This window comes from Pan paniscus, chromosome 17 (genome assembly GCF_029289425.2).
Source record: "Pan paniscus chromosome 17, NHGRI_mPanPan1-v2.0_pri, whole genome shotgun sequence".
NCBI lineage: Eukaryota > Metazoa > Chordata > Mammalia > Primates > Hominidae > Pan > Pan paniscus.
This window is the reverse complement of record NC_073266.2, coordinates 63,250,286-63,277,653: the sequence shown is the minus strand read 5'-3', so window position 1 is coordinate 63,277,653 and position 27,368 is coordinate 63,250,286. Positions and strand designations below refer to the sequence as shown.

At 51.2% G+C, this 27,368-nt stretch overlaps 2 protein-coding genes across 3 annotated transcripts in view; one reads left to right on the top strand and one right to left on the bottom strand.

The window, feature by feature from the left end:
• The window catches only part of EPG5 (ectopic P-granules 5 autophagy tethering factor), a 121,450-nt gene extending 116,135 nt beyond the window's left edge, over nucleotides 1-5,315 (top strand). For both annotated transcript variants that reach the window (XM_055102749.2, XM_003830200.5), the window contains exon 44: nucleotides 317-5,315. In XM_055102749.2, the coding sequence (XP_054958724.1) occupies nucleotides 317-499 (183 nt within the window). In that variant the 3' untranslated portion in view covers nucleotides 500-5,315. The remainder of the gene's footprint in view (nucleotides 1-316) is intronic.
• Nucleotides 5,033-27,368, bottom strand: SIGLEC15 (sialic acid binding Ig like lectin 15). The gene is made up of 6 exons (XM_063597261.1): nucleotides 27,114-27,368; nucleotides 15,965-16,024; nucleotides 15,156-15,539; nucleotides 13,877-14,254; nucleotides 12,728-12,758; nucleotides 5,033-10,863 (listed from the first exon to the last, which is right to left on the bottom strand). The coding sequence occupies exons 1-6, from the start codon at nucleotides 27,163-27,165 to the stop codon at nucleotides 10,782-10,784; spliced, it is 987 nt and encodes a 328-aa protein (XP_063453331.1). The 5' UTR covers nucleotides 27,166-27,368; the 3' UTR covers nucleotides 5,033-10,781.

Below are 27,368 nucleotides of genomic sequence, written 5' to 3'. Positions count from 1 at the left end.
GGCACCCAGCAACAAGAGCAGCCTGCCACAGCAGTGGCTCTTGGTAAGGCAAGGTTGGGAAATGGCACAGAACAGAAACAGGGAAGGCTGGGTGTGGGATGCTGCAAAGGCCACAGAGGCTTGGGCTGCTGGCCTCCTTCTGGTTGTGGTTAAGTTAATCAATGCCTGCCTTCCGGACTCCTGGCCTCAGTTCTGTAGGCCTCCTTCCCACAAGGCTCACAGTTGAAGTACACAGTAATAATGGGCGTGCTGTACCTCTGGCAGTCACATTATGTGCCTCTATGGAGTTAACCCTCTCATCTTCCGTGTCTTTTAGGCTCTGAATGCTCTTGAATCCATGGCATCAAGTAAGCAGTATGTTGAATACCAGGATCAAATATTGCAAGCCACCCAATTTATAAGGCATCCTGGCCATTGCCTTCAAGATGGGAAAAGCTTCTTGGCTCTTCTCGTTAACTGTCTGTATCCAGAAGTGCATTATTTGGACCACATACGATAGTTAACACTGAGGCTCTTGAAAAACCCATTGCTGTTTATGTTTACATTTAACTTTGCTGTTGCACAAGTAACTGCTCAATTTCACTGTAGAGCTCAGTTTGGCCAATGTGTAGTTGACTGAGATGCAAGTTGGGAGGCATTAGATATTAGATAATTTTGGGATGTGTGTGTGTGTGTGTGTGTTTTCTTAGCTCTTAAGACCTTCTGGGGACTCTTTAAGTTTTTATATTTATCCACAAGAGAAACTTACTAAGTTCCACTTGGGTACAGAGCCACTCACAGTTGCCGAATGTCCCAGTCATCTCACAAGACCTCCATATGGTGTTCTTTGTATGTTTCCACTTCTGTCTCTGTTTTATGTAAATGTTCCAGATCTGACAACCTCGGAAGTCATGCAGTACCCTTACTTTTAAACCCCACTTGTGTTCCTCCAAAGTAAAAAAGTCAATTTTGAAAAATTTCTGCATTTCTCAAATGTGGACAAATACAATAGTTTTAAAGTATTGTTTTTCTCAGAAGGGAGATAAAAATGCCGAGTTAGTTAAAGTGGGTCATGTGTAAAATACGACCACTTGATCGTGATTATAGTGGGCAGTAGAGATGATGACAAGTCCATTTCCATCCAGCCGTGTATCCTCATGGAGAAGCTGCCTGTCTGAATCAGGATGGCAAGCTGGCAGTCTGGGAGGAGCATGTTTTGCACAGATGTTTTGTTTGGTCCACTTGGTGAGGAGTGCAGACAGGGCTGCCTCTCTCTAGTCGGGAGAGTCTGTGCATTCCCTCGGGCCCTGACCCTAGCCTCATTCACATCACTTGCCCCTGTCGACACCTAAGTTTGCACCCTTTGATAGACACCATGTTCGATATCTGAAAGGCTCAGTGTCAGGAGACAGAGACTGAGGGAGACTGAAGACCTGATTCTCTGTTCCCTGCTTGTTTTTTAACTTCAAACTCAGATGAAGCCAATGGTCCTGCTGAAACACTTGTCTGTGGAAACTGGGTCAGGTCAGGAGATCTACTGAAATTTGGCTTTTTTTCCATAGCCACGTGCCTTCTGTTGTTGACAGTTCATTCATTACCAAAGCCTGTGTGTAACTTTGCCTTGTTCTGTGGCCATCTTCTTGCTCATGTTATTTCTCCTGGGAATGAGCAGTTTGACTTCTGTTCCCACGTTCCTCATTCTATCAGCTCTAGATGGATTTTGCCTGCATAGCTGGCTTAATATGTCTTTGTGCATGGGTAGTTTGTAGCCTGAGAATATTTACCTAAAAATGTCTAAACAGCCACCAAGAATGTTTATAGGGGTATAGGAATATAGTTAACAGAGTGCTAATCTCTCAAATGTCCTTTTGGAATGCTTCCCCCAAAATTGGGAAGTTGGTAGGAGCTTTTCTTTACTTTGAATTTTTTTACTTGGACAGAACGATTCTGCCTTAAAGACACGCTTTGCAGCTCTGATAAAGAACATCCCTGTTTAGTCTCTTGAGTTTTACAGGCCACAAAATGTCCATCTCAGAGGGATCTGTCTCAGCTTTTCTTATTTTTGCTTCTCTCTGTTTTCAAAATTAATCATCTTGTTCTCTGTATAAGAAAAATTGAGAAGCTGTGGACAATTTAATAGTCCGATCTGGCAACAGCGATTTTTGTTTGGAAATATTTTGTGTTTTCTTTGAGGAGGATATAATTACTGATATCCTAGGATGTGAAATTTTTGAGTGACAGTATGCACATTTTAAAGAAAATTATGATTAATCTGTATAATGTTTTTTGGTATGTAAAAATTATAAAAAATAAAATCATTTATCTTTGGTTGTAACTGTTTAAAAACCAAATTATAGGGATATCACACTATCTTGTAAAGTGTTTCAGCTGTTAAAGTTGCTGTAGGTTTTTATGCCTGATGTCTTTTAATTTATTTGACATTGAACTTCATTAATAATCAGAGATGGTCAGTGAAAGCGCTTCCTCTTTAACTCTTTCTTGCTTAACCTTGGAAGGTTGACTCAACTCCTAGGTTTCTATGGGAAACTCTGGGCTAGGAACATGCTATAAAGACACTGAGCTAGTTCAGACATGGCCATGCTGCTGTAGCCTCCTGGGAAAGAAGGGCGGCAGAGAGACCAGCCCGCCTGTTGGCTTGCAGGGGTAATGAGCCTTGGCTTGAAAAAATTGTTGGCCTCCAGAGAGCACGGGGCTGTGGTTTCAGAATCAGTGATGGGTGCCGCACATCAAGACTGGAATCAAGCAAGACCAAGGCCCTGTGGACTGAGCAGCGTGGAGGGCGAATGGCTGCAGGCTCCAGACTTCACCACAGGGTGGCCAACAGTGGCATCGGGACCAAATAAAGATGTCTAACAGCTTCCTGGGAGCAGGAGGAGGCAGGATTCTGGTTGCCATGAAAAACATCTCTCTCCCTATCACTCCCCATGCTGCAGTGCACAGGTGGGTTGCAGAGGCAGGCTGCATCCCAGAATCATGTTGTCCCACTGCCTATTAATAGAACAAGTGAAGGGCAGAATGCTGGAACACACCAGACATAGAGGGAGGGAGGTCCTGCCAGATGTGTCTACACAACTGTCTACATAGCATGACAGTAGCAGTGGATTCAGGACCCACCTGTACATGTTTCCAAAGCTCCTTCCTGCACACTCAGGACCTCAGCTCCAAGGCGTGACTCATTTCTTAGTCTCACCATCCTTTGTTGGCTCAGACATCGCATGCCTCTGCCCCACTGGGGTTGTGTGCCTGCGTCTCTCACTTCTTTGAGGTTGGGGAAAGCCTAGTCCAGAAAATGAAAATCCATAGACCAGCCTAACTTCCTTTCAACCAAGTGACAGCCTCCTGGTTCCTCTCAATTCATCATCAAAATCAGTGTGTACATGTCATATAAGCCAAGAGTGTTCATGTCCTCGTTCCTTTCAAATGAAGGTGATATATGCTTTTTCACTGAGTTTTTATTCCTGAAATTCTTTCTTCTGGAGCAGGAAGCAAATGTCCTGGAATCGTAGACTTTTAAAGTCAGAAGGGTCATTCACGTTCATCTAGTGCCCCTCTCACTCTGCAGGGATCCTCCTGCCTCTCCTCCGCCCCTGTCCAGTGCCTGGTGGTCCAACCTGTGATGGGCAGGCCTAGGCTGCCATCCGCAGGCTCTGTAGTTCTGCTTTCTATTGAACCAAGATGTTTCTAATTGCCTATTGGTCGTGGTTCTGTCCAGAGCAGTTCAGGCTGGGGCTGTTTTCTTGCCCCTCCTTGAGGCAGACCTTTAGATAGTTTCAGTTTTCATCACGTGTCTAACACCACTTCCACCCCACCCCTCACCTCTTAGGCTAAATCCAAGCTAAATCCCCCAATGTCTTTTTTTTTTTTGAGACGAGTCTCATCTGTTACCCAGGCTGGAGTGCAATGGCATGGTCTCGGCTCACTGCAACCTCCACCTCCTGGGTTCAAGCTATTCTGCCTCAGCCTCCCAAGTAGCCAGGACTACAGGTGCATGCCACCACGCCCGGCTAATTTTTGTATTTTTTAGTAGAGACAGGGTTTCACCCAGCCGTTGAGACAAGCTGGTTTCAAACTCCTGACCTTGTGGTCCGCCCGCCCCGGCCTCCCAGAGTGCTGGGATTACAGGCGTGAGCCACCGCGCCCATCTCCCCTGCAATGTCTTTAGTTAGACCTTTTCCACCATCATGTCTAACTGGGCTGCAGTTTGGGGAAAGTGTCCAAATTAGTCCGTGTTATCCTAAAAGGGGTGTGCCCCGGATTAGCAGGGCCAGGGCTAGGGTGAGACAAATGAGGCACCTGGGGCATACATTTAAGTTGGTGCTTCCTTGGGTTTACACCCGTGGTGCCTCCTTTACCTCACTCTGGCCCTAGCCCTGGGGTTAGAGTCGCACCAGTGTGGTCCAAGTGGCATAATTATCTCCCTAAATGCTTGGGCAGCATCAGCTTTCAGTAGCTGTGCCCCATGGGAGGCACATTAAGCTAGTGGCAAGTTGAGACTGCAGACCTCAGCTTAATATCAGTTGTCGCCCAAGACAGATCTCACCCCACATCTTCATGACAGGCCTAACAACAAGGCACTTTGCCCTCAATCCTCTACTACTGCCCGCTCTTCATTTTGGGCCAACTGTACTGCTCATTTTGAGATAGTAGCTGATCATTTTTGTGATCAGTTAACTTTGTCTTATTAAGCAAAATGGAGAATATAATGTTGGGAAATAAGTGTGTTGACTAAAAGAAAGTATCCCCTTCTACCATCTTCCATTTGTGTCTGGGTTGTGCTGGGTAAAGTTCTAGACTTACTAACGCAGACTTCATTTTGGTCCGGTTTCCACAGCATGCCTCGGGCATCAGTGTCCAGGAGTAGCTGTATTTGAGGTTTCCTTCACTCTGGTAGGTTCCTGATTCCTGATGAAAATAACTTGAAAAAAAAATAATTATACTACTGATCCTCTTTTGGGATAATGAAATTGCGAAGGAATGTTGTTGATTATAACTTTTATTTTTTAATGTACAGATGTACTGTCTCTCATTGAGCACTGATAGAATTTATTTTTCTTTCAATAGTTTAAAATCACTTATGTGGAGACACGTACTTCTTAAGTGTGTTCAACTTGTTTTCTTCCCACATATCTAGTGTGACCTTTAAAAACCACAACTTTATTTTGGACATTAAATGTGCAATATTCACTACTTATTCATTGTTCCACATTTTTCATACTTGTACAAAGGGTAAGTTTTTATATAATGGTGAGAAACAGGAAGAAATGACAACTGGTTAAGTAAAATTCTGCAAATAAACTAGATTCGAATTTAATTTACACATGGCAGGCCTGTCTCATTGTTTCCTGCAAGTTGGTTGACAGTCTTTTCATACATTAAACCACAATAAGAAAAATTTTCTATGAGAAACTTCGTAATGGATAGAATAGTTATTTTGTGACCTTTCACCACGATGGGTGAGGCCTCTAATTTCAAAGAGAAGTTTTAACTTGAGAATTTCAGAATTGGCAGGGACAGGAGGCCACCTGCTGATCTCAGAGAGGTCAGGAGGGTCTGTGATGTGGCCTTGAGCTTGGTAAGAGCAGGGCCATAAAAATTGCACAAATGAGATGGGAGTGGGGGTGCTTCTGGCAGTGTAACCCCAGCTTGGTCATGGTCTGCTGGGGAAATCCACCTTCAGTGATGGGATGCCCAGGGAGTTCTCTTTAGTGTTATTTTTCACTCACATTTGTAAGATGCACTTTGAATGGGCCAAGGTGTGGAGAAGGGTCTGCACATTCCATTTGAGAATTAAACCAATTTGGGATTCCTTAGGGACAGGCCTTTCTGGGAGTGGGGTATGTCTCCCTCACCCTTGTCTAAGCTTGGCAGCTTTTTAAACCAGATGGAACCACAAGATTGAAGGGTTGGAAGGTGGCCTAGAGGCAGGTTGTCTCACTTCCTTCTAGTGCAGCAGCCAAGTTAGCTGTCTCCAGACCAGTGGGCATCTTTGTGGGGACCCTCTGAAAGAAACGATCTTTCTCCGAAAATGCTTCTCTTCTGAAGACAGCCCTTTTCCCTCTTGGTCTTTCTTTGCCACCCCTTGTTTAGCATATAATCAAGAAATAACCAAAAAAAAGGGCAACCAGCAGCCCTCGGGGCTGCTCTGCCTATGGAGTAGCCATTTTCTTACTCTTTTACTTTCTTAAACTTGATTTTGCTTTGCACTGTGGACTCACCCTGAATTCTTTCTTGCTCGAGGTCCAAGAACCCTGTCTTAGTGTCTGGATCGGGACCCCTTTCTGGTAACAAGATCTCTTTCCTCCCTGGGGGCTTTTCCTCATTTTAAAATGAGTATAATTCCAGTCTTACCTGCTGGGCTCTTAGAACCCCCGAGATCTTTTTTTTTTTTTTTTTTTTTTTTTGAGAGGGAGTTTTGCTCTTGTTGCCTAGGCTGGAGTGCAGTGGCGCGATCTCGGCCTGCTGCAACCTTCACCTCCTGGGTTCAAGCAATTTTTGTGCCTCAGCCTCCCGAGTAGCTGGGATTACAGGCACCTGCCACCATGCCTGGTTAGTTTTTGTATTTCTAGTAGAGGCGGGGTTTCGCCTTGTTGGCCAGGCTGGTCTTGAACTCCTGACTTCAGGTGATCCGCCCACCTCGGCCTCCCAAAGTGATACAGGTATGAGCCACCGCCCCTGACCCCCACTGGGATCTTACAGGGCTTTGAGGATCACAGGGGGCCCAGAAACATGAGGGGCTGTTATTGAAGAGGGGGTGGGACTGGACTTTAGTGGCCAGCACTGGAGCCGGGACAAAACCCGGACGCTTGACTCTTGTCTAAGGAGCCTTCCAGCCTGAGGCTTCTGTGACTGGTGGGGGACCAAGCACCCACCCTGACCCTGGCTCTCTTGTCCTGTCTGACCAGTGAGGTACAAGTGAAAACTCAGCCCATGGTGTCTCCAGCCAACTCATTTCCATCTCAAGGCAGGGCCTACTTTCACCATAGATTATCCCCTGGGCGGTTTCTTCTCACGTAGCTACATCTAGTTTTAAATTTCAGTTGGCAGCAGGGAAAGTGTGTTGGGCTCCTGGTGGACCCAGGAGATCACCCAGGTAGTTGCCGGCCACTTCCTCTCACTGCTGTCTTCAAAGTCTGGTGGGCATTGACCACAGAGCAAAGCCTGCAGGCCGCAGCCTGCCTGTCGGAAGCCCCTGGGAACAGCATGTTCATGGAACGCTGTGCCCTGCACTACAACAGGAAGTCCAATCTTGAAAACACCGAGTCTTCTGGGTCATTTCTCTCCTTGACTCCGTGCCGCAGGACACCATGCTGACTCAGCCTGCCACTCGTGTCTCTGGTCTTTGTTGCCAGTGACAGAGCCTGAGTACTCTGAGAGGGCGGGTGGGGGAAGACAGGCAGCTCTGCTCCACCCAGACCTCTTACAGGGACAGTGCCAGGCTCCAAGAGCAGCCCAGAGGGTCTGGGGAGGGCCGAGTGCTGTCCCCTCACCACCCTCCCCTCTGACCCTGAGAGCAGCGGCTTTATCAGGAGGCCAAGCTGGGGGCTGCCTGTGCACTGTGTGCCGTTGTTAAAGGGGGTGCCAGCTGGCTGACCCTCCTCAACATGCTTCCCACAGCCTCTCACTGCATCTGAAACCATGCCAACAGAGGCATCTCTCTCTGAGGAATGGCGCTTCTTCCGGTCCCAAGAAGCCCTCTTCAAAATGCAAGTACCGCAGAAGGGTATGTATCAGCTAGCACCAGCTGATTACCTGGCACCGTTACACATCTGCACCATCATGCCAATGCCAGGTGCACCCAGAGCTGCAGTCTCAACCGTTAGCTTAAGAATCACCTGGAGTCAACTGCTTCCTGCTTAGAAACAACAAACTTCAAAAGGACATTTTGAAGACAGTCGTGGAAATCTGAATACGGACTGTAAAATGATACTGCATTCATGTTAATGATCTCAAATGTGGTAATGATATTGAGGTGATAGAGCACAAAGCAGATACTTAAGAAATAATTCCTATTGCAATTTTTCTTGGCTGTGAAACTGGCCTCAAAGACCAGGCAGATGTTCCAATACACACCACTCCTGTGTCCTTAACTTCTTCCCTGGTCATGCAGGACTTTCCATAGAGGTGCCCCAAAGCATCCCCATACAAGGAGGTACACAAGCCTGCTCCTGTGACCTCTTAACAGCTCAGACAGGCTCCTGGATGAATCCCAAGGTTAATTAGGAGCCACCTCTTGCCCTGGTGAAGGCTCTGGTGAGGAGTGGAGCTTTGCAACCCACTGGCCTGCATAATAACTTGTGAAGATCTTGTGAAGATCCCTTGACCTTCAGACCGTCTCCCTGGAAAAAGCATCACTGCCTCTTTTTTAAAAAACATTTTTAATTAGTATGGGTATATGTATTTATATATTTATAGGGTACATGTGATGTTTTGATTCAGGCATACAATGTGCAGTGATCAAATCAGGGATTGGCGTATCCATCACCTCAAGTACTTACCGTTAAGAACATTCCAATTCCACCTTAGTTATTTTAAAATATACAATAAGTTGTTAACTATAGTCGCCCTCTTGTGCTAGCAAATATTAGATCTTATTCGTTCTAACTGTATTTTGTTCTCAGTAAGTATCCCCACGTTATCGCCTGCTCCCTGCTATCCTTCCCAGCCCCTGGTAACCATTATTCTATTACTCCATGAGTTCAATTTCAACTTTTTTTAGCTTCCACATGTGAGTGCGAACATGCGATATTTATCTTTCTGTGCTTGACTTATTTCCCTTAACATAATGGCTGCCAGTTCCATCCATGTTGTTGCAAGCGACAGGATTTCATTTTTTTTTTTTATGGCTGAATATTTCATTGTGTGTTCATTTTCTTCATTCATTCGTGGATGGACACTTGGGCTGATTCCATACTTGGCTATTGCAAATAGTGCTGCAGTAAACATGGGAGTACTGGTATCTTTTCAATATACTGATTTCCTTGCTGACAGATACCCAGCAGTGGGATTACTGGATCATATGGTAGTTCTATTTCTTTTTTTTTCTTTGGAGACAGTCTCTCTGTTGCCCAGGCTGGAGGACAGTGGGGTGATCTCAGCCCACTGCAACCTCCACCTCCTGGTTCAAGCAATACTTCTGCCTCAGCCTCCCAAGTTGCTGGGACTATAGGCACGTGCCAGCACGCCCAGCTAGTTTTTGTATTTTTAGTAGAGACAGAGTTTTACCATGTTGGCTAGGCTGGTCTCGAACTCCTGACCTCAAGTGATCCGCCTGCCTCGGCCTCCCAGAGTGCTGGGATTACAGGCATGAGCCACCATGCCTGGCCTATTTTTAGTTTTTTGAGGAAACTCTGTACTGTTCTCCATAGTGGCTATACTAATTTACATTCCCACCAATAGTGTATGGGGATTCCTCTTTCTCCACTTTCTCATCAGCATTTGTCATTGCCTGTCTTTTGGATAAAAGCCATTGTAACTGGGGTGAGATGTCTTGTTCATGGCCTCATTATTCCCCTAGACTGTGGCCCTTTCCTCTTGCCAGCTCACCTGGGACCCAGGCATGCCTCCCTCCTCTCCCTAAGCCTCAAGGACCACAGGAGCTAAGGTGATCAACAAATTCACCCTGAGGTGTAAATAGGGAAGCACCCCTCCAAGTCAGCCTGCCCGCGTTAGGGCAAAGGGGGGTGAAGTTGCCAGTGCATTTGGACTTTGCACACCCTGAGAGGTTGCAGGTCAGAGAGGTCAGAGCTGTAGCTGCTTTACACACAGGGACTCTCTGGCCAGACCTCCCCTCAGGTCTCCCGGCTTCAGCTCCTGAGACAGTGGTTCCCAGATACCTTGAGAGAGGGGAGCCTGGTTTCCATTTCCTAAGGGTCCCAGCTCAAGGCAATGCAGGGCAGCTGATGGGGCAAGAGTTGGGCAGAGGGTGTGGGACAGTCACAGTGGAGATCCCAGGGGGCATGGGGTAAAGGCCCCAGGCCTCTCCCTGCCACCAAGTTTCCAGGATTTGATGTTCCTCTGACCACAGATTTGCACAGCCCCTGCCCCAGGCTTGCTCTCTGGAACTCTGTGTTCTCCATGACACTGCTGCAGGGGCCACACTTCTCCGAGAACTGACTGCACGTCCAAATGTCACTCTGCAAAGAGGGTCCTGTCATGCCCCTCACAAGAAGATGGCTTTGTACTTTCCAAAGCCCCTTCATATCTATTATTTCCTCACATCTTTGTAGTCCTCCCAGCCAGGAGGGAAGAATATGATTGTCCGTGTTCAACAGTAAATGAATTGAGACCCAGAGAAGTGAAGAGAGTGTCCCAGGTCCACACAGCAAGTCGGTGACAGAGGAGGACAAGACTGGGCCTCCAGTCCCTGTAAACAGTTTCCTATCAGCTTTACTATAGCAGGTGTTCTAGGTAAGAAAGGGCAAGGGAACATTTCTGGAAGTTTCACGCTCAAGCTAATGCATGTACTCTCTCTCTCTCTCTCTCTCTCTCACACACACACACACACACACACACACACACACACACACACACACACACACACACAGAGACGTATGCACATTTACGAAATGCTGGCAAAAATATCAGGGAGCTCCGAAATGGTTGTCCACATAGGAGGCCAGATGAGCCTCCTTGAGCAGGGTCTTGACCTCGAGCGGGGGAGGAGTCACCCATCTGGGGGCTGCCAAGGTGCCCGAGAACCAGGACTGGCTGTACCAGCCAAGCCTCGCACTGGCCTTTATTCTTTACAGTGCTGAAATGGATGTTGGTGGCTGAGGGACTCCTCACGGTGAGCACATGGTGGCTGGTGGGCTCCGGGGGTTCATCTGGCTCAAATTTTCATAATTGGACTCCTGGGCCTGGGACCTGTGGACAGGAGAAAGTTGAATGACCACCCAAGACAGGTGGGAGGTCCCCAACTGCCCAAACTATATGCCAGCAGTGGGCCAAGAAGAGGAGACATTCTAGGGAGCAGTGCAGCTGGAACTGGCAGGGCTCAGAGATGAATGGCATCGGAGGCTGGGCAGAGTCAGGAATAGGGAGGGGCCCCCAAAGGCCAGGGCAGCCCAGACCATAGAGTCACTATCTCTGTCTGAGGCCTCAAGACTGGCTCCATGTCCCTGACCTACAAATCGGAATCTCCGGCCTGGCCTCCTGGTCCCCAACTGCTTTCCTGACTTCCCCTAGAACATCTCAGTGGGAATCTCAAATCTCAATGTCCACTGTGCTACACATGACCCTCACACCCGCCCCACTCTCTTCTCCTCTTGTCTTTATCTCAAGAAGTGGGACCCAGGACTCAGGCTCCCAACCCCGGCAGCCTGGCTCCCTCCCACACTGTGTGCTGCCCACTGGGCTCTTGGGCAAGCCCTGCCTCCGTCTACCCACCTCCCCACCACCACCCCTGCACCTTCGTCCAAACAGCCAAGCCAGCCTCTGCCTTGCCAACGGCCTGCACCCAAGTCTCCTGGGCCAACTTGTTCTGATGGAGCCACGCGTCTACTTAAAACCATTCAGTGACTTCCCATTGCACCCACAATAACCCCCACGCCTTTCCTGCCTTCCTCCCGTCCACCCTCCAGAAACGCCTGCCTCCTTTCTGGGCCTCACCTGAGTCTTTCTACTTGCCTTTTCCTCTCCCGGGCTGCCCCTACTGTCCCTGTCTTACGTCCACACTCTAGTGGGGCTTGCTCTCTGGAACTCCACCGCTCGTACCTGCCCAGGCCCCAGCCTCCATCCTCAGGTCCCCTCAATGTGATGTCCTCCAAGAGAACTTGATCTAAAGCAGCCTCAGCCCAGCAGCGGGCCCCCTCCCCAGGGAATCTGCTGCATCACGTGTCCATTTCCTTCACAGCTCTTACTTTACGATGTCAGGTGGCGTGTTTCCATATTTATTAAAATTCTCCACAATAGGATATGAGTTCTGTGAGGTCAGGGATCTTGCTGTGTCTTTAGTACCAGTGCCTGGTACGCAGTAGGTACTCAATAAGTATTTGTTAAATGACTGAACAATGGTCGGCTTTCAGATTCAGGGGCGTTGGTGCGACAGTAAATCAGCAAACAGGGACACAGGACAGGTTGTGGGACTGTGGAGAGATCGGCAGGCAGCTGACGAGTGGGGCCACCAGCAGTGTGGCACCTCCAGCCTTCAGGGCACAGGTGGGTGGAGTTATGGGAGTGCCTAGGCTCCTCCTCCCACTCCTACCCTCTGCCAGGATCAGGCCCAGCCTGTACAGGGTCTATGAATTGAGTTCTTTCTCCTTCAACACCAGCCTTCACATGGGTGGATGCCGCAGAAGAGGAGAGTATGACCCAGGAGTCAGTGATTTCCTAGGGGTCCCTGGGCCCCTCACCTAGGCTCTCAGAACCTCTAGAGATTTTGTTTGCAAAGCCTTCAGCAGAGTGCCAGGGGGGAACGGGGATGAGTGTCCCCAATGTGGTTTTTGTATGAATCTGCCTGTTCAAGAATGTGGAGGGGAAACTACAGGAAGAAACACAGCCTGGAGTTGTGGGGGAGGAGCAGGTCAGCGAGGCTTGGACTGTCCAGGGAAGACCTTGTCAGGCTGCAAGAGGGGTGCCTTGGTGGGCTGCAAGGAAGGCCCAGCCCCTGGTCAAAGTAGGACCCCAGCCCCAGCCCTTTGCCATTTATTCCTTCTCCTGCCTGGACCCCCTGGGTGATGAGGACTAGGTGGGTGGGGTAGGGTAGGGTGGAGGTGGGGAGCTCACTTACCGTGGTGGGGTGTCCGGGGTGTCCAGATGCTCTGTGGGAGGGACAGCAAGAGAGCAGGCATGAATCTCCACCGCAGTCTGCAGCCTGTGCGCCCACCCCCACCCATGCCATGTGGAAGGGGTCTCGAGGAAACCACTGTTTTTGAAGCAAACAGCAGACTAGCAGGGTGTGAAGCTGTGCCATGGAACCCTGCTGGGGAGTTAGTGAGGAGAGGGGTGGACTGAGGAGCAATCCAGTAAAAAGTCCGTTCTTCTGAGCACCCTGAGCACAAAACACTTGATGAGTTCCAAGAAACGGGCAAGAAAGCCATTGTGGCCACAGCAGCAGCCAGGGCCACTGTGACAAAGTCTGATCTCCTCACTAGAGTGTGAGCCTAGTGTTATGGACCTGGGGGTTCTGAGGGGCTCCAAGAAGCTCCCTCCCTCTCTGGGGCACAGGGCAGATTTCTGATCCAGATCAGAGACAGCAGTAGTGGCAATCTCAGGACACCCTGTTAGTCAATCCACCATGATCTCTGCTAGGAAGAGCGTTTCTCCTTGTTTTCCTAGCTCATGCCTACTTACATATTTTTATTTAGCTCTCCCAGCACGGCTTGTGTGAAGCCTTCTCCAGACGCCCCACCAGAGGGAGGCATACCTTCCTCTGGCTTCTGCAGAGGTAGGGTTGAGGAGAGCCCTTGTCATAGCACATTGCAATGATCTGTCTACCGCTCAGCACGCACTGCAGGGCAGGGGACCATGCCATATTCATCAGTGTATTCCTAGCACCCACACAGCACATAGTAGGTCCTCAGGAACGGTGCTATTTAGGAAGGTCCGTAGTCAGAGCCCCTCCAGAGGAATCGTTTACCGGGTGGTAGCAAAGGGGCGGCTCTAGAGTTAACCGGGTCTGGGTCTGTATATCTCTGTGCTGCTATCAAAAGGCAGGTTACTTAACCTCTCTGAGCCTCAGCTTCCTTATTGCAAAATGGGATTTTTTCGTGCTGGTTACACCTGCTGGGCTTCATGCAAAGAGAGGAAAGCGCCACGATGCATAGGGCAAAAAAACCGACATTCTGGCAGTGCCAGGGGGTCAGCCAGGTGGTCTTATCTAAGAGCAGAGAGCGCCGGCCCGGCCCCTCGCGGCAACCCGTGTCTGGGGCGCACCCACCTGGGCGGCGGCGGGCGGCGCGGGCGGCCAGGACCCCGAGCAGCAGCAGCGCCTTGAGGCCGAGAGCGCCGAGCAGGAGGGCGACCGTCGAGGCCCCGCTGGCGCCATGGAAGCGGAACAGGTAGACGCTGGCCTCGGAGCGGCCCAGGCTGTTGGCGGCCGTACACGTGTAGCGGCCGTCATGGGTCAGTGCGGGCAGTTCGGCGGTCACTAGGTGGCCGTGACCCTCACCCGGGCTCCGCACGGCGGCCAAGCTGTTGCCCAGGGCCGGGCCGGACCAGGCGAGGGCGGGCGGCGGCTCCCCTTCGGCAGTGCAGAGCGCGCGGAAGGCGTGAGCCGCACTGGGCAGCACCGAGATGTTGACGATCCGCGGCGCGGCTGCAGGGGAGAAGGCGGGTGACTGTCACCAGCCGCGATCAAGGCGGGGTAGGGGTAGGGTGAGAAAGCGGGTTGCAGTGGGCGAGCGGCGGGCAAAGGCAAGGGCACTCCTCCCCTTAGCCCTTTGGACGCCAGAGCCGGAGGGGTGGGGGCTGGTCAGAAGGGAGGAATGGGCACTTGGGTGCCAGTCTGCCCCCGTCCCAATACAGATGTGGCCTTGGGCGAAAGATTCTATCATCTCTGCGTCTGCTTCTCCATGTGTAAAGTGAGGATCGTGATAGCAGTTGCCTTAAGAGGTTGCTGAAACGATTTGGCAAATTCATGCTTGTGGGTGCTTGGACTAGGTCCTGGCTCCCTAGCAAATGCTAAGTGGCCATTATTGTCGCAGAGCAGGGTGGGGGCTAGAGTGGAGAGCCACTGCTCTAGGGACGGGACCCTGGTTCAGGCATCTTTGTATATCAGGGTCTGGTAAAGTGCTAGGCACTACTTGGTGGGCTGTCTGTGCACCCCTGGGTAGAGGGGCTGCGAGTGTCTTTCCGGGCTGGTAGCACACACCACATTGCACCTCTTGGCATATTTAGGATTGCCATTCACTTGTCTTTCTCGCCTCTTCGTCTGAGAGCCACTGGGGACAGTCACTCTACGAGAGTCACGGCAATGCCTATTCCCGGGCCCACCTCAGCCCTTCCTGGCACCTGGATTCTGCATTTGTGTCAAGCTCCCAGGTGGTCCTAAACTACCCCCAGGTGTGAGATCCCTGGGGTAGAGGAGAGGGCTGGGTCTCGTTGCCCTTCCTGGCTCAGCACAGCGCCTGGCGCCCACGTAGCCCTTGGGGCGGGGCAGGCGGGGCAGGCGGGAGGGCGGGAAGGGAGGCCGGGGACCCGCTCCCGCGCCGCCTCACCGGTCACGTGCAGCCGGACGCCGTGGCGGCTCTCGTAGCGGTCATGGACGTCGCCGGCGAACTCGACGCGGCAGAAGTAGCGGCGGTCGTCAGCCAGGGCGAGGCGCTCGACGCGCAGCGAGAGGTCGTTGCGGCGCGGGTTGCCCAGCAGCCGGAAGCGGCCGTGCAGGCTCAGCGCCGTCTGGCAGAGCTCGCTGCCCCGCGCCGCAGCGCAGCGGAACACCTGCGGGCCCGCATAGGGCTCGCCCGCGCGCCAGATGGCCGTCAGCGGCCCGTCGTAGTGGCGGTGCGGGTGCGTGAAGGTGCAGGGCAGCACTGCCGCGTCGCCTGCCGCCGCGCTCACCTCGGCTGGCACCTGCATGGACCAGCGCTGCGCTGGCGAGCCTGAGGGCGGGGCGGGCTGCGTCAGGCTCGGGGCCCTGGGGTCGAGGCGCCCGCACCCGGGGCCTGGAAACCCCACGACCCAGGAAACGCTCCCCCAACCCCTAGCCTGGAAACCCCAGGACTCAGGGATCGTCCCCCACTTCCAGGGGAGCCGGAACCCCACCTTGTGACTTGAGGGGCAATTCCTGGTGCCTGCACCCCCAGGGCCTGCACTCCCTCGACTTGGGAGGTGCCTGGGTTCCCGCGGCTCTTCCCTGGGACTATTCACCTCTTCGTTTCCTAATTCACCTGCAGGCCCCTTGACCCCATATTCTTACCCTTAGTTTTTCCCCATCAAAACCTGCCCTGTGGAAAAACCCTAGGATCTCGTGGTTAAAACAGACTCCCAAGATCCCCGAGATGGTGATAATAATAAAAGCACTTACCGTGCACCTCTGTGTTGAGCAAGTTCTCCGTAGTATCTATTTTAGTTCTCACAAATGAGCCTACAGATAAACACAGTTATCCCCGGGTTACACGTGAATAAACTGAGGCTCAGAGAAGTTGAGTAACTGAAGTCACACTGCCAGCATGAGGCCAAGCCAGCGTTCAGGATCGCCTCACTCTACAGCCTGCATTCTAGTGCACTAGAGGCTGGGAACTTTGGGGCTTCTCCGAGGACACCAGCACTTCCACTTACAGAGAGGAAACAGCCCCTGCGAGGGGGCAGTGTGTTTGGAAGCTAATGCGTTGAGTTGGTGCATGAGATTCCTCTAGAATTCAGGTATACCCAAGTGGACTGTGCCCTGACTGGCTTCCCTAGTGCCCGGGCAGGGAGGGAGCTGAGAGACCAGAGAAGTGGGCTGTTTCACTGCCTCCTTGCTCTGTGCAAGCACCTCTGGACAGTTTCCCCATTCCCCACCTTGTGAACCATGGATGTGTGGTTGAGCCAGGGTCTGGAAGCAGAGCTCTGCCTCCAGCTCACAGAGGGCTGGTGAACTGCAGGGTGTGTGTGGTTGCCTATGTGTGCTGCTTTGTGGGAGAGGGGAGCGCGCCTCAGAGGATAAGGCCAGGGGTGGTGCCTCCCAAGGAGAGGGCAGGCTTCTAAGCCTGCCCAGCCGGTGCCCCGGGGTGCAGTTCACAAAAGGATCTTTAGAGGAAATAATACGGCAGCTCTTGTAGTTCCAAAGGGCTTTGCAGTTTACACAGTGCTTTCATAGATACCATGTCATGTGACCCTCAAAGCACCCAGTGGAGACAGGCAGGGCAGATATTATTAAAGGTGAGAAAATGAAGGCTCAGAGTCACACAGGTTGAAGATGGGAGAAATATGACTTTTCTGACCCCAAGCCCAGTGCTCTTTGCTTTTTGAGGTAATTTAGCCCAATTTGCTCCTTGGGCAGGAGTCTTCTCAGCCCTAACCCATCGCTGGCAGACCATCCTCCATGGGGACCATCCATCTATGAATAATCACAGGTCGGGACGTTCCTTCTGCACAGAACCAAAATCTCCGGCCGCCCACAGGACCGCCATTGTTCTCTGGTGTGTGCCCATCGCTTTCCCATGATGGCCCCGTGCAGGGTCTTCTCATGACTATCCTGGACCCATTGAGCCTTCTCTTTTCTGGTGGAAAAATCCCAGTCCCTTTCCTGGCCTTCCTCATCCTCACTGTCCTCTTCCTTCACTGTAGTGTCCTGAGCCTGGGGGCTCCAGGTGTGTGCTCTAGGTGTGCTGCACCTGCAGTGCCGTGAGTCCCACCGTGCTGCCCTGGGCTGTGGGAGCTGTGCCTGGAAAAAGTCCCACTGTGATCATGCCCAGCTTGCCGTCAAGTAAAAGTGTTACTGGATGGTTCAGTTCCAGGTTCTTGGTGCCACAAACAATTGGACGTGACAGAAATAGCAAAGCAAAGCATCAAGAGTGTATGAAGTACAGTATCACACCCTTGGAGTGGGAGAGTGACTGACCTCTACGAAATGAGATCAGCACCAGTTTGTTACGTTTCATGGCCTTTTATTTTATTTTTTCTCTTCTCTTCCTGAGCTGCCTAATCTCTAGCCAGCATCTGCCTTTTGATTGATAGACTGCTTAGCTACTTTGGCCCTTGTGTGCTTGTGCGTTGCCTCCATCCCATAATTTTAAGTACATGCATGAGATGCAGTCCATGTGCATGAACCTTAAATAGCTAATTACCATACAGGGTCATTTTAAGTATACTTTTTCTCTCTAATGCACATGCCCATCTCTGAGAAGCTTACCTTTACTGATCTGGTCTGGATCTTGCCGGCCATGGGGTCTCTTACTTGCTTATCTCCCTTTTGTTTTGGCTGCTCAACTTCTGCTTCTTCTCTTGCTTTGTGTTCACCTGCCCCTTCACTTCCCTGTACTATTTTCCTGCCTCAAAACTACAAGTTCTTTTTTTTCATACAACCTGCTTTTAAGCCTAATCTCCTTTTTTTTTTCTGGACAAATGTAATTACATTTTTGAACCCGAGTGGAGGACCTAACATTTTATCTCTAGAAAGAGCTTGTTTGTTCAGTTAATCATCAAAGAACCTTGCTCCAAATTTGAGAAACCCTGTCTGAAGGATTGGCTGGTTCAGTCAGTACTTCTAGCTGCAGAAGGCATCTCTCCAATCTTGAGGTTGAGCCCCAGCCTTAGTTTCCCTGCTATTTCTCACTTTCTGTGACCTCAGCCTCCTCTGACCTCTTGCCTCTTGCAGGCATCACAGAGCCAGGCACAGATTCCCCACATATTATTTGCTCTCGTGCATTCATCAATTCAGCAAACATGTATTGGACACTTCCCCACTTTATGCCAGGCACTGGGGTACGAGCTGTGGTGACAAAGGTGGACAGGATATCTTATCAGCCTGCTGGGGCTTGCAGCTTAGAAAAGGAGACAGATTTGTAGGCACAGAATTACACTACAGTCTGCCAGATGCCGTAAAGATGGGCATGAACCATATCCCTTCTGTCTGAATATGGCTTCTGGCCATGTCACTCACCAGCTCCTCCTCTTCATCCTCAGGGTTCCACTGAGTCTTTCCTACAGCAGGGGGCTTCCCTGAGCCCCAAGCCTAGGGCTGGCCTCCCTCCCCTGTGCCTCAGAGCTGGCATAGGTACTTCCTCAGTATGAGCATTGCCTTTGAACTGTGTGTCTTGTCCAGACACTCAGAAGATCTGGCAGGGCAGGGACCACATCTATCTGGTTCTATTTGTGTTGCTGTTGCCCAGCATGGTACCTGCCTCTCAGTCACTGACATTGGATTGATTTGCTATGTGAGGACAGAAGGGTGGGTGTCCAGGCTGACAGGAGAGGGTAGGGGTGGTTAGAGCAGGGGTGTATTAGGCAGGCAGGGATTGGAGAACCCTTGAAAGAGGCGATGTCACTTCAGCAGAGCCTTGAGAAAGGGAGGGGACTGCACGAAGCCTTGAGGTAGCATTCTAGGCAAAGGGAACAGCAGAGCAAAGCCACAAGGCATGGACATCAATCAGCATAGAGGTTGTCAGGCATGAAGGCGTAATGAGGCCAGAGCACACAGTGCTCTGCGGAGTCCTCATCTCATTAAAAACAATACTCTGTCATGTGTCATGTTTCCATGGATTCATGGGGTTTTTTCCATATTTCCTTTACTTATCTTGGTTAATTTGTTCACCTCTGTATCAATACAGCATGTCATGTGCTTCATTACTACAGCACTCTAATGAATCTGGATGGTTCCCCACCTTTTCCCTCATATTCGGTCCTATGTATCTATATCTTGGTCTTTGCCCTTTTATAGAAATTTTAGTTTATGAACTAACAGCAACAGCAACAATAATGACAGCAGTAAACTCTTTTTGAGAATTTGCTTGGTTTGCATTAAATCTGTACGTCAGGATATAATTCTCAATGATATCCTCATCTCATTTAAAATGCACAAGAGGCCGGGCATGGTGGCTCCTGCCTGTAATTCCAGCACTTTGGGAGGCCAAGGTGGGCAGATCAGTTGAGGTCAGGAGTTCCAGACCAGCCTGGCTAACATGGTAAAACCCCGTCTCTACTAAAAATACAAAAATAAGTGAGGCATGCTGATGGTCACCTGTAATCCCTATGCAGGAGGCTGAAGCATGAGATTGCTTGAGCCCAGGTGGCAGAGGTTGCAGTGAGCTGAGACTGCACCACTGTACTCCAGCCTGGGCAACAGAGTGAGACTCTGCCTCAAATAATAATAATAATAAAATAAATAAAAGTAAAATGCACAACAACCCCATCAGGTGCTATCATTAGCTCCCTCTTAGAGAAGGGGAAACTGGGGTTTGCAGAACCACAGCAACTTGGTGAAGTCACAGAGCCAAGGCTTAACCCTGGGTAGTTTTGCCTCCTTTGTTCAAAGGATTTTTACCTTTACCTGTATGCTCCAGTGCCCAAGGACAAGAGCCAATTTTGAAAATGTCCTGAAGTGTGCTGCAAATGGCAGGTCTGGGCCCCTCCCTCCCTGGGTGGGCTTTGCTCTAGGAGCAGAATGGGAACACAGAGGCTCTTTCACCAAGGGTTACGATCTTGGCTGCCATTAGGAAGAGATTTGTGCTTCCTGTTTACCTGCTGAATGGGATTCAAAGAAGCGGGCACTTGGACTCCCGCTTACAAAGAGACCTTTGGATAAGGCTGCCCAGAGGACTCAGGGTGAGGGTGGGAAGGACTCAGCAGGATTTGCCCAGGGAAAAAAATGCGCTTGCTTTGGCTAGAATACAAGCTCCCCAGCATCCTGTGACATTTACAATTCCCTCTGGCAGCTTATGCCTGTCTGCTAAGACAGGGGAGGGAGGATTCCTGAACTGGAATCATGGCCCCTTACTGTAGGGTCTCTAATTTCTCTGCTTTATCTCTGTCAACCTTCAGGGGTCATCAGGAGACCCACATTCTTCCTGTTGTCCAAAATACCCTCCCTCAATGGTGGGCCATAGGGTATGGCGGGAAGCATGCTAGCTTTGGCACAGCCGGACCTAGGTGGCAATTCCACCTCTGGCCATTCTTCATCAGACTTTTATCAAGCACCCAATCTGTGCCTGGCACGTCCTAGGCTCCTTCACTTACCGGGTGATCTTTGGGCAAGTTATATAATATCCCGGGTCTCAGGGTCCTCTGCTGCAAAATGGCGAACATAGTACCTTCCACACAGGATTGAGGATTGAATGAAACCACGTATGTAGAGCACTGAACACAGTGCCTCACACGCAGCAAATGCTCCATATGTGTTAGTTCCCTTCCCTCACTAGTCCTGCACAGGGAGTGTGAACAGAGGGTGGTGGGAAAGTGCTCTGGGCGATGCCACAGGGGGTTAAGATGTTGGGCCGGGCGTGGCGGCTCACACCTGTAATCCCAGCACTTTGGGAGGCCGAGGCAGGTGGATCACCTGAGGTCAGGAATTCAAGACCAGCCTGGTGGTCAATCCCCGCCTCTACTAAACACACAAAAATTAGCTGGGTGCGGTGGTGCACGTCTATAATCCCAACCACTCAGGAGGCTGAGGCAGGAGAACCGCTTGAACCCAGGAGGCGGAGGCTGCAGTGAGCCGAGATTGCCCCACTGTACTCCAGCCTGGGCAACAAGAGTGAAACTCTGCCAAAAAAAAAAAAAAAAAAAGATGTTGGTACCTGGACACTACACCATTTGCAGCTCAATTTAGCATGTTGGACCAGCTGAAGTATAATTGCCCAGTCCTTGTCCTTAACTCACCTGGAATTTCTTCATTTATTCATTCATGTATTCACTCAATAGGTATTTATTGAGAGTTTACCATGTGCTAGAGACTCTGCTGGGTGCTGGGGATACAGTTGCAGTGCCAGTTAATAGCCTCCTCGTTAGGTTGACAGTCTGGCCATTGCTCAGCCACTATTTGTTTTTTAATTTATGCACAATTCTAACACACTTATTTGGTTAGTTTCCCAGCCCAGGGACATGAAAATTGAAAAGCTAGCATGTGGTTTCTGTTTGTAGACTCTTGGAAAGCAGCAAGAAATGAGAGGTGACATTCAATGAGGGAGGAAAACTTTAGTAAAAAATAGTGGAAAGACAGCTTAGGCAGAAATGATAAATGTACAGTGTCAAAGAGACTATTTGGAGAAGGAGTGAACCCAGAAGGCTTTGAGCCATCACAACACTGCAGCAGGCGAGTGTAGCAGGTGCACAGAGAGATGGCCCGAGGCACCATGGAGGGGTTCACTGCCGCAAGAGGCATTCTGCTTTGGTGGCATGCCCCTCAGAGTGGGTGTCAGGGGTCTGTCTGGGGCTCCAGCCCTAGCTCTGATGCTGACTTTGGGACATTAGGCAAGTTGCCATAGCTCTCTGGCATCAGTAGTCTCATCCATGAGTTGATAACTCTAGATGTTTACTAAGGTGACATTAAATTCTAAAAATCTATGTCTGAAAATGATACTTGGATAAAAATGACAAGAAAGCACATAAAGCATTTTAGAAAAATGTCTAGCTGGCCAAGCGCGGTGGCTCACGCCTGTAATCCCAGCATTTTGGGAGGCTGAGGCAGGCAGATCACAAGGTCAGGAATTCAAGACCAGCCTGGCCAATATGGTGAAACCCTGTCTCTACTAAAAATGCAAAAAAAAAAAAAAAAAAAAAAAAAAATTAGCCTGGCATGGCAGTGGGTGCCTGTAGTTCCAGCTACTTGAAAGGCTGAGGCAGGAGACTCGCTTGAACCTGGGAGGCGGAGGTTGCAGTGAGCTGAGATGGTGCCACTGCACTCCAGCCTGGGGGACAGAGCGAGACTCCGTCTTAAAAAAAAAAAAAAAAAAAAAGAAAGAAAGAAAGAAAGAAAGAAAAATATCTAGCTAAAATAAATCAAAGGACTTTTAGGTATTCAGAAAACTGACTTGAAAGTAGCATCCATGCCTTGATGGTCTTTCATAGCGAAATTCCCCCCATAGCTCCCTTCATGCCTCCTTGCAGTGACCAGTCTAAAGGAGGAAGGATTGGGGCTGCAGCATCGGGCATTAGCTCTCACATCATTGTAATCATGATCCCACTAGGGAGTAGTTGACTGATGCCGAACCTACTCTCCCAAAGCCCCACACCTGTGTTGCCAGGGTAGGCAGAGAGCTCCAGGGAGACAGAAACAGAGCTGGGGAGCCTACACCAGCAGAAGCTGCAATTGGATAGGGTCAGAAACAGAAACCTTGGTTTTGCCACAGCTGACCAAAGATCACCAGTTCCTTGGTAAGGAAAAAAGCAAAGCAGGAATTTGCACGGGAACCTCTGTGTAGATCTTCTGTGGGCGTAGTCACGCTTCTGTTAACTAGAGAGAAAGCTGAGCTGCTTGTCGGTTTCATGGCGGAGCACGGGTCACTTGCTCTCTGTGGATGTTTTACTAATGCCTGGAATTAAAGACCCTCTCCAGGGTGTCACAGACAGGAAAGTGAGTCCCGTGGTAGTCATGGTGGAATAATGGCCAGAGGGGGTGCCCTTACAGAATGGCACTTTAACAAGAATTAGGTCTGCTGCGGTGGGCTTTATGTGACACGGATTTTGAGGGGGTAAGGGAAGGATGGAACCAGGTGGGCAGTCACCATAGGAAGACCACGCCTCCAGGAGGGACAGCATTGTGGCCCTCAGAGCTGGAGTCCCTCAGGCATCTTTTGTGCCCCTGCCACCACCACATGGCTGACATTACCAGCTGACGAGTGGCCAGTATGAGGAGCCCAACAATCTGGGAGGGGCTACCCTCCTTGAGGGCACCTGGGCATGCTAACAGGGTGCTCCAGGAGTGTGGCTCCGGGGGTGGCACTTCCGGCATTGTGACACCTGGAGGGCCAGGAGAGGGCATTTTGAGGGCAAGGAGAGACACTCCCATTGGCTGTCGACCTCACCTGTAGGTATGTGGGTGGAGCTGAGGCTCATTGCAGCTCAGCCCTTCCCCTCCTGCCTCTTGGTTTGCTCCCTGCAAATCTTTCTCTGGGCTTGCAAGTTGTCAAGATAGGTTATCAGCAGAGAAAGGGCAAGAATGGGGTGGAGATCAGAGAGCAGAGGAGGGAGAGGAAGCAGAAATTCCAACTGTCAGCACAAACCAGACCCTGAAGGTTCCCGGGAAGGGGTGAGGTGTGAGTAGTGAGTGAAAGGCCAGCTGGTCTCTATCTGCTTCAGGGTTATCTGGCTTCCCCTTTAACCCATGCCTCTGCCGCAGGCTGACTGTGGCGTGGGTGTGGCCCTGCTTACCTGAGCTGATGGAGAGGCAGGGCCACAGGCTGACCCTGCTGTGGGGCCTGTGCCCACCCCAGGGTGCTGCTCTTCAGAGTCCCGATGTAGCCTCTCTCTGCTGGTGCCCCCACCCCCTGCCCAGCCTCCATAGTGGTCCCTGCTCCCTTCACTCCTCCCCTTCCCACCCCAGATAGGACTTCCTCAGTTCAAGCAAACTGCTCACAACAGCCACTGGGAGAGAAGCGCCCCGGCTCATTAAACCCTCCCATTTCCTCCTGGGCTGTGACACCAGCCCATGTCCTCTGGTCCTGACCTTTGCCTGTGTCCCAAATAAGCACCCCTGCATCTTTGGGTGACCGCTGCTATTTGTCTTGCCATTTGGGTTTGTTTTTCTGCGGCAGTTCAGAACTAGCGAAGTAAATAGCTCTCCACACCAGGCTTTGCCCAGACTCCCTGCCCACTGCAGGAGGGTGCGGGAGAGGTGGATGCACACTCAGAAGCCTCTGGTTCCCATTTAGGCTGGATGCCCCGGCAGTCACCAAATCCCCATTGCAGAGGCCAGGAGCCTCACTTGCAAGGCTGTGCTGAAGAGTAAATGAACTGTTTCTCACAGGCCTGGCACAAGGGGTTCTGAAGATGACAGTGGTTGTGGTTGTGATATCTGCCTATCACAGGCTTGAGGACCACCTGAGGGCTTGTCCAAGGTCACTCGGGTGGTTGGAGCTCCCAGACCAGTGTTCTTCCCCCTGCCCCACATTCCCTGGCATCTCTAGCTTCCTAAGCAGATATGGGGGGAGATGGAGGAGGACCAGGGAGGCTACGTGGGGAGCCCTTGGGAGATTAGGGGCTGCTGGGCACTGGGTGTTGAGTATGGGGGTCTCCTGCATGAAGGGGAGGACATGGAGAGTAGAAGGGGCCTTTCTGGGACAAATGCTTCCCACTTTTCTCTCACCAAGGGGCTGTTCTGGGCCAGGGAAGGGACCACGACTGGCAGGCCTGCATTGGCACAGGCGTCTGCTCACACAGCCTCTGGTGCACACACAGTGGTGGAGCAGAGCCTGCTCCTCGGGCCTCCTGCCCAGGCCGTGGCCTGGATGTCTTCTGGCTGAGCCATGAGGAGAGGCTCCCAGAAGAAGAGCAGCCAGAAGAGCGTCAGGAAGTGGGGGCCTGGACCACCCTGGTTCTAACTGTGAAGCAGCTGCTGTTTGTAAAGAAAACGACTTTCTGCAGCTGAGTCGGCTCACGCGAGTGGCTTGGCTGCACTAAGTAATCTCAACAGAGCAGGTGTGTGGTTTGGCGTTTGTTTTTGAACATGTGACTCCACAGCCCATGCTTCCTCTAAATCCTTTGTCTCTTGCTGATTCATAGCAGCTGACCCGTAACAGGAGAGGAAAAAAAGGAATCACCCTAAACCTAAAATCCCCAAAGCCTCGGCTCTCTTGAAACGGGGTGACTTTGGCAAGGTTTCATGGCCATTATTTATTGTGCGGCCACTGAGGGCCAGGAGCTGTGCTGGGGGCCTTTGATGTAGTGTCTAATGAATCTCCCCAGCACCTCTTCAAGGTGGCAGGGACCCCAGTTTACAGGGACTCAAGAAAGGTAGACAGCCTGCCCAAGGCCATGCAGCCAGTAAACAGCAAACAGCAGAGGTGGGCTTCAGACCTGCCCTGCTGCCAACATCCACACCCTCAACCCCTCTCCCATTGACCACTTGGGTCTGGCCACTGTCTCAGTGGGGCCCAACCCTAAATCATCCCAGAAAGATGGCTAAGTTAGGTCAACTTGGGAAAAGATAGCTCCTTCCCTGTCAGTGCCTACCAAGGCTCCATGGCTGTGTGGGGTGGGGTAGTGGGGGGCCCAGCCAAAAGCCCCACACACCTGGGTTCAAATCCCAGCTCCACCCCTGCCACTTGTTGAGCCCCTCTGGGCCCCATGTTCTTCATCTGTGAAAAGAGAATGTTTCATAGGGAAGAGTTCCTTTCTCTGCCGGGTGTGGTGGCTCACACCTGTAATCTCAGCACTTTGGGAGGCCAAGGTGGGCTGATCACTTGAGGTCAGGAGTTCGAGACCAGGCTGGACAACGTGGCAAAATTCTGTCTCTACTAAAAATTTAAAAAATTAGCTGGGCGTGGTGGCACACACTTGTAATCCCAGCTACTTGGGAGGCTGAGGCACAAGAATCACTTGAACTTGGGAGGCAGAGTTTGCAGTGAGCTGAGATGGCGCCACTGCACTCCAGCCTGGGTGACAGAGTGAGACTCTGTCTCCAAAGAGAAACAAACAAACAAACAGAGTTCCTTTCTCATAGGGTTTTGAGGCTTATGTGAGTTACTAAAGTGCCCAGCACGTGGTGAGAGCTGTGCAGAGGTTTGCTGTTACTGCCCAAACCAGCCCCGAGCTGAGTACAACGCCGGAGGAGAGGGCAAAGGGGTCTAAGGTGTGGGAATTTATCATCCAGTTATGGAGCCAGGACCCCTTACAGGGAATGTTGACTAACAGCTCAGGACACCATGATGTCAGTGTGTGGCCTGTGATGGCTGAGCATACAGTGGCACGGATGCTGAGTCCTCGGATGGGGATGGGGGAAGGACTGGGATCTGGAGAGAGGTGCTCTGAGGATTGCCTTTGCCATTAATCCCAGGTGCCCTCAAATGCATCGACTGTCAGAATCACCCAAGAAGGTGGTGAAAATGCAGATTCCTAGGCCTTGCTGCCCGATACTCTGATTCTGCAGGTCTGGGGTGGAGCCAAAGAACCTGCATTTTAGCAAATGCCCTCTCCTAACCCCAGGTATTCTGATGCAGATGGTCCCTGTGCCTTTTGAAACACTGTTCCCAGGATACCAAGTCACCGAGCTAAGTGACTGATGACATTGTTGCTTAAACCTGCCACAGTGTTCCCACTCACCCACTGGGATTCCTGCTGGGAGGGCATCTATCCCTCACTATATCCCCCACATGAAATCACCCCCTCCCATGCATCAACACTGTCCCCAAACGCCCATGCTCTCCCCACCTTCTTCCTCAGGCCGTGCCCATCAAAACACACGGCACTTGGGTGACAGCAGCACATGAAGCTTGTTCAGAGCCTGTGATGTCCTCTCTGTACCTGGCCTATTGTCCTCTGGATCCTCGCAACAATGGGTGGGGCAAGTAGCCTTTATATAGGCAGCCACCCTGAAGCCAGAGACATGGAGTGCCTGTCTCAAGTCACCTGAAATCCAAGACACAGCACTGATTTGAACTGGCTTCTGGCACCACAGGCCCCAAACGCAGCTCTTCCTCCTCCACAGGCCTGGAGGCTCTGCACACCCGCTTCCTGCCTTCCGGGGGAGACTGTACCTAAGATGCTGTCAGCATCTATTCTGTCCCGAGCATGGGCCAGAGAGAGTAGCAGACACTCACCTGTTGGGAGGACACATGCCAAGCAGGCCAGCAGCCGGATGGACTTTTCCATGCTGTGAGTATCTGAACACCCCAGGCCAGACCCACTCTCGGCCACCTCCCCAGTGAGGGCCCTCCCAGGCGTGGTAGGGGAAGGAAGGCGGGAGGCGGTGGCCAGGGCGCCCAGATCTGCAGGTCCCTGTGGGCTCTGCGGAAGCCAGAGGAACTGGGGACAGGCAGCCTGGCAGCCTGAGGTCTGATCATTCAAGCCTCGTG

Bases quoted from the DNA above. Each gene is read 5' to 3' on its own strand.
- SIGLEC15 (XM_063597261.1), bottom strand. From the start codon at position 27,165: ATGGAAAAGTCCATCCGGCTGCTGGCCTGCTTGGCATGTGTCCTCCCA. The intron at 16,025-27,113 runs GTGAGTGTCTGC...GTTTATCTGTAG, and splicing joins GGCATGTGTCCTCCCAACAG to GCTCATTTGTGAGAACTAAA. The intron at 14,255-15,155 runs GTGAGGCGGCGC...TCTCCCCTGCAG, and splicing joins CGTCCGGCTGCACGTGACCG to CCGCGCCGCGGATCGTCAAC.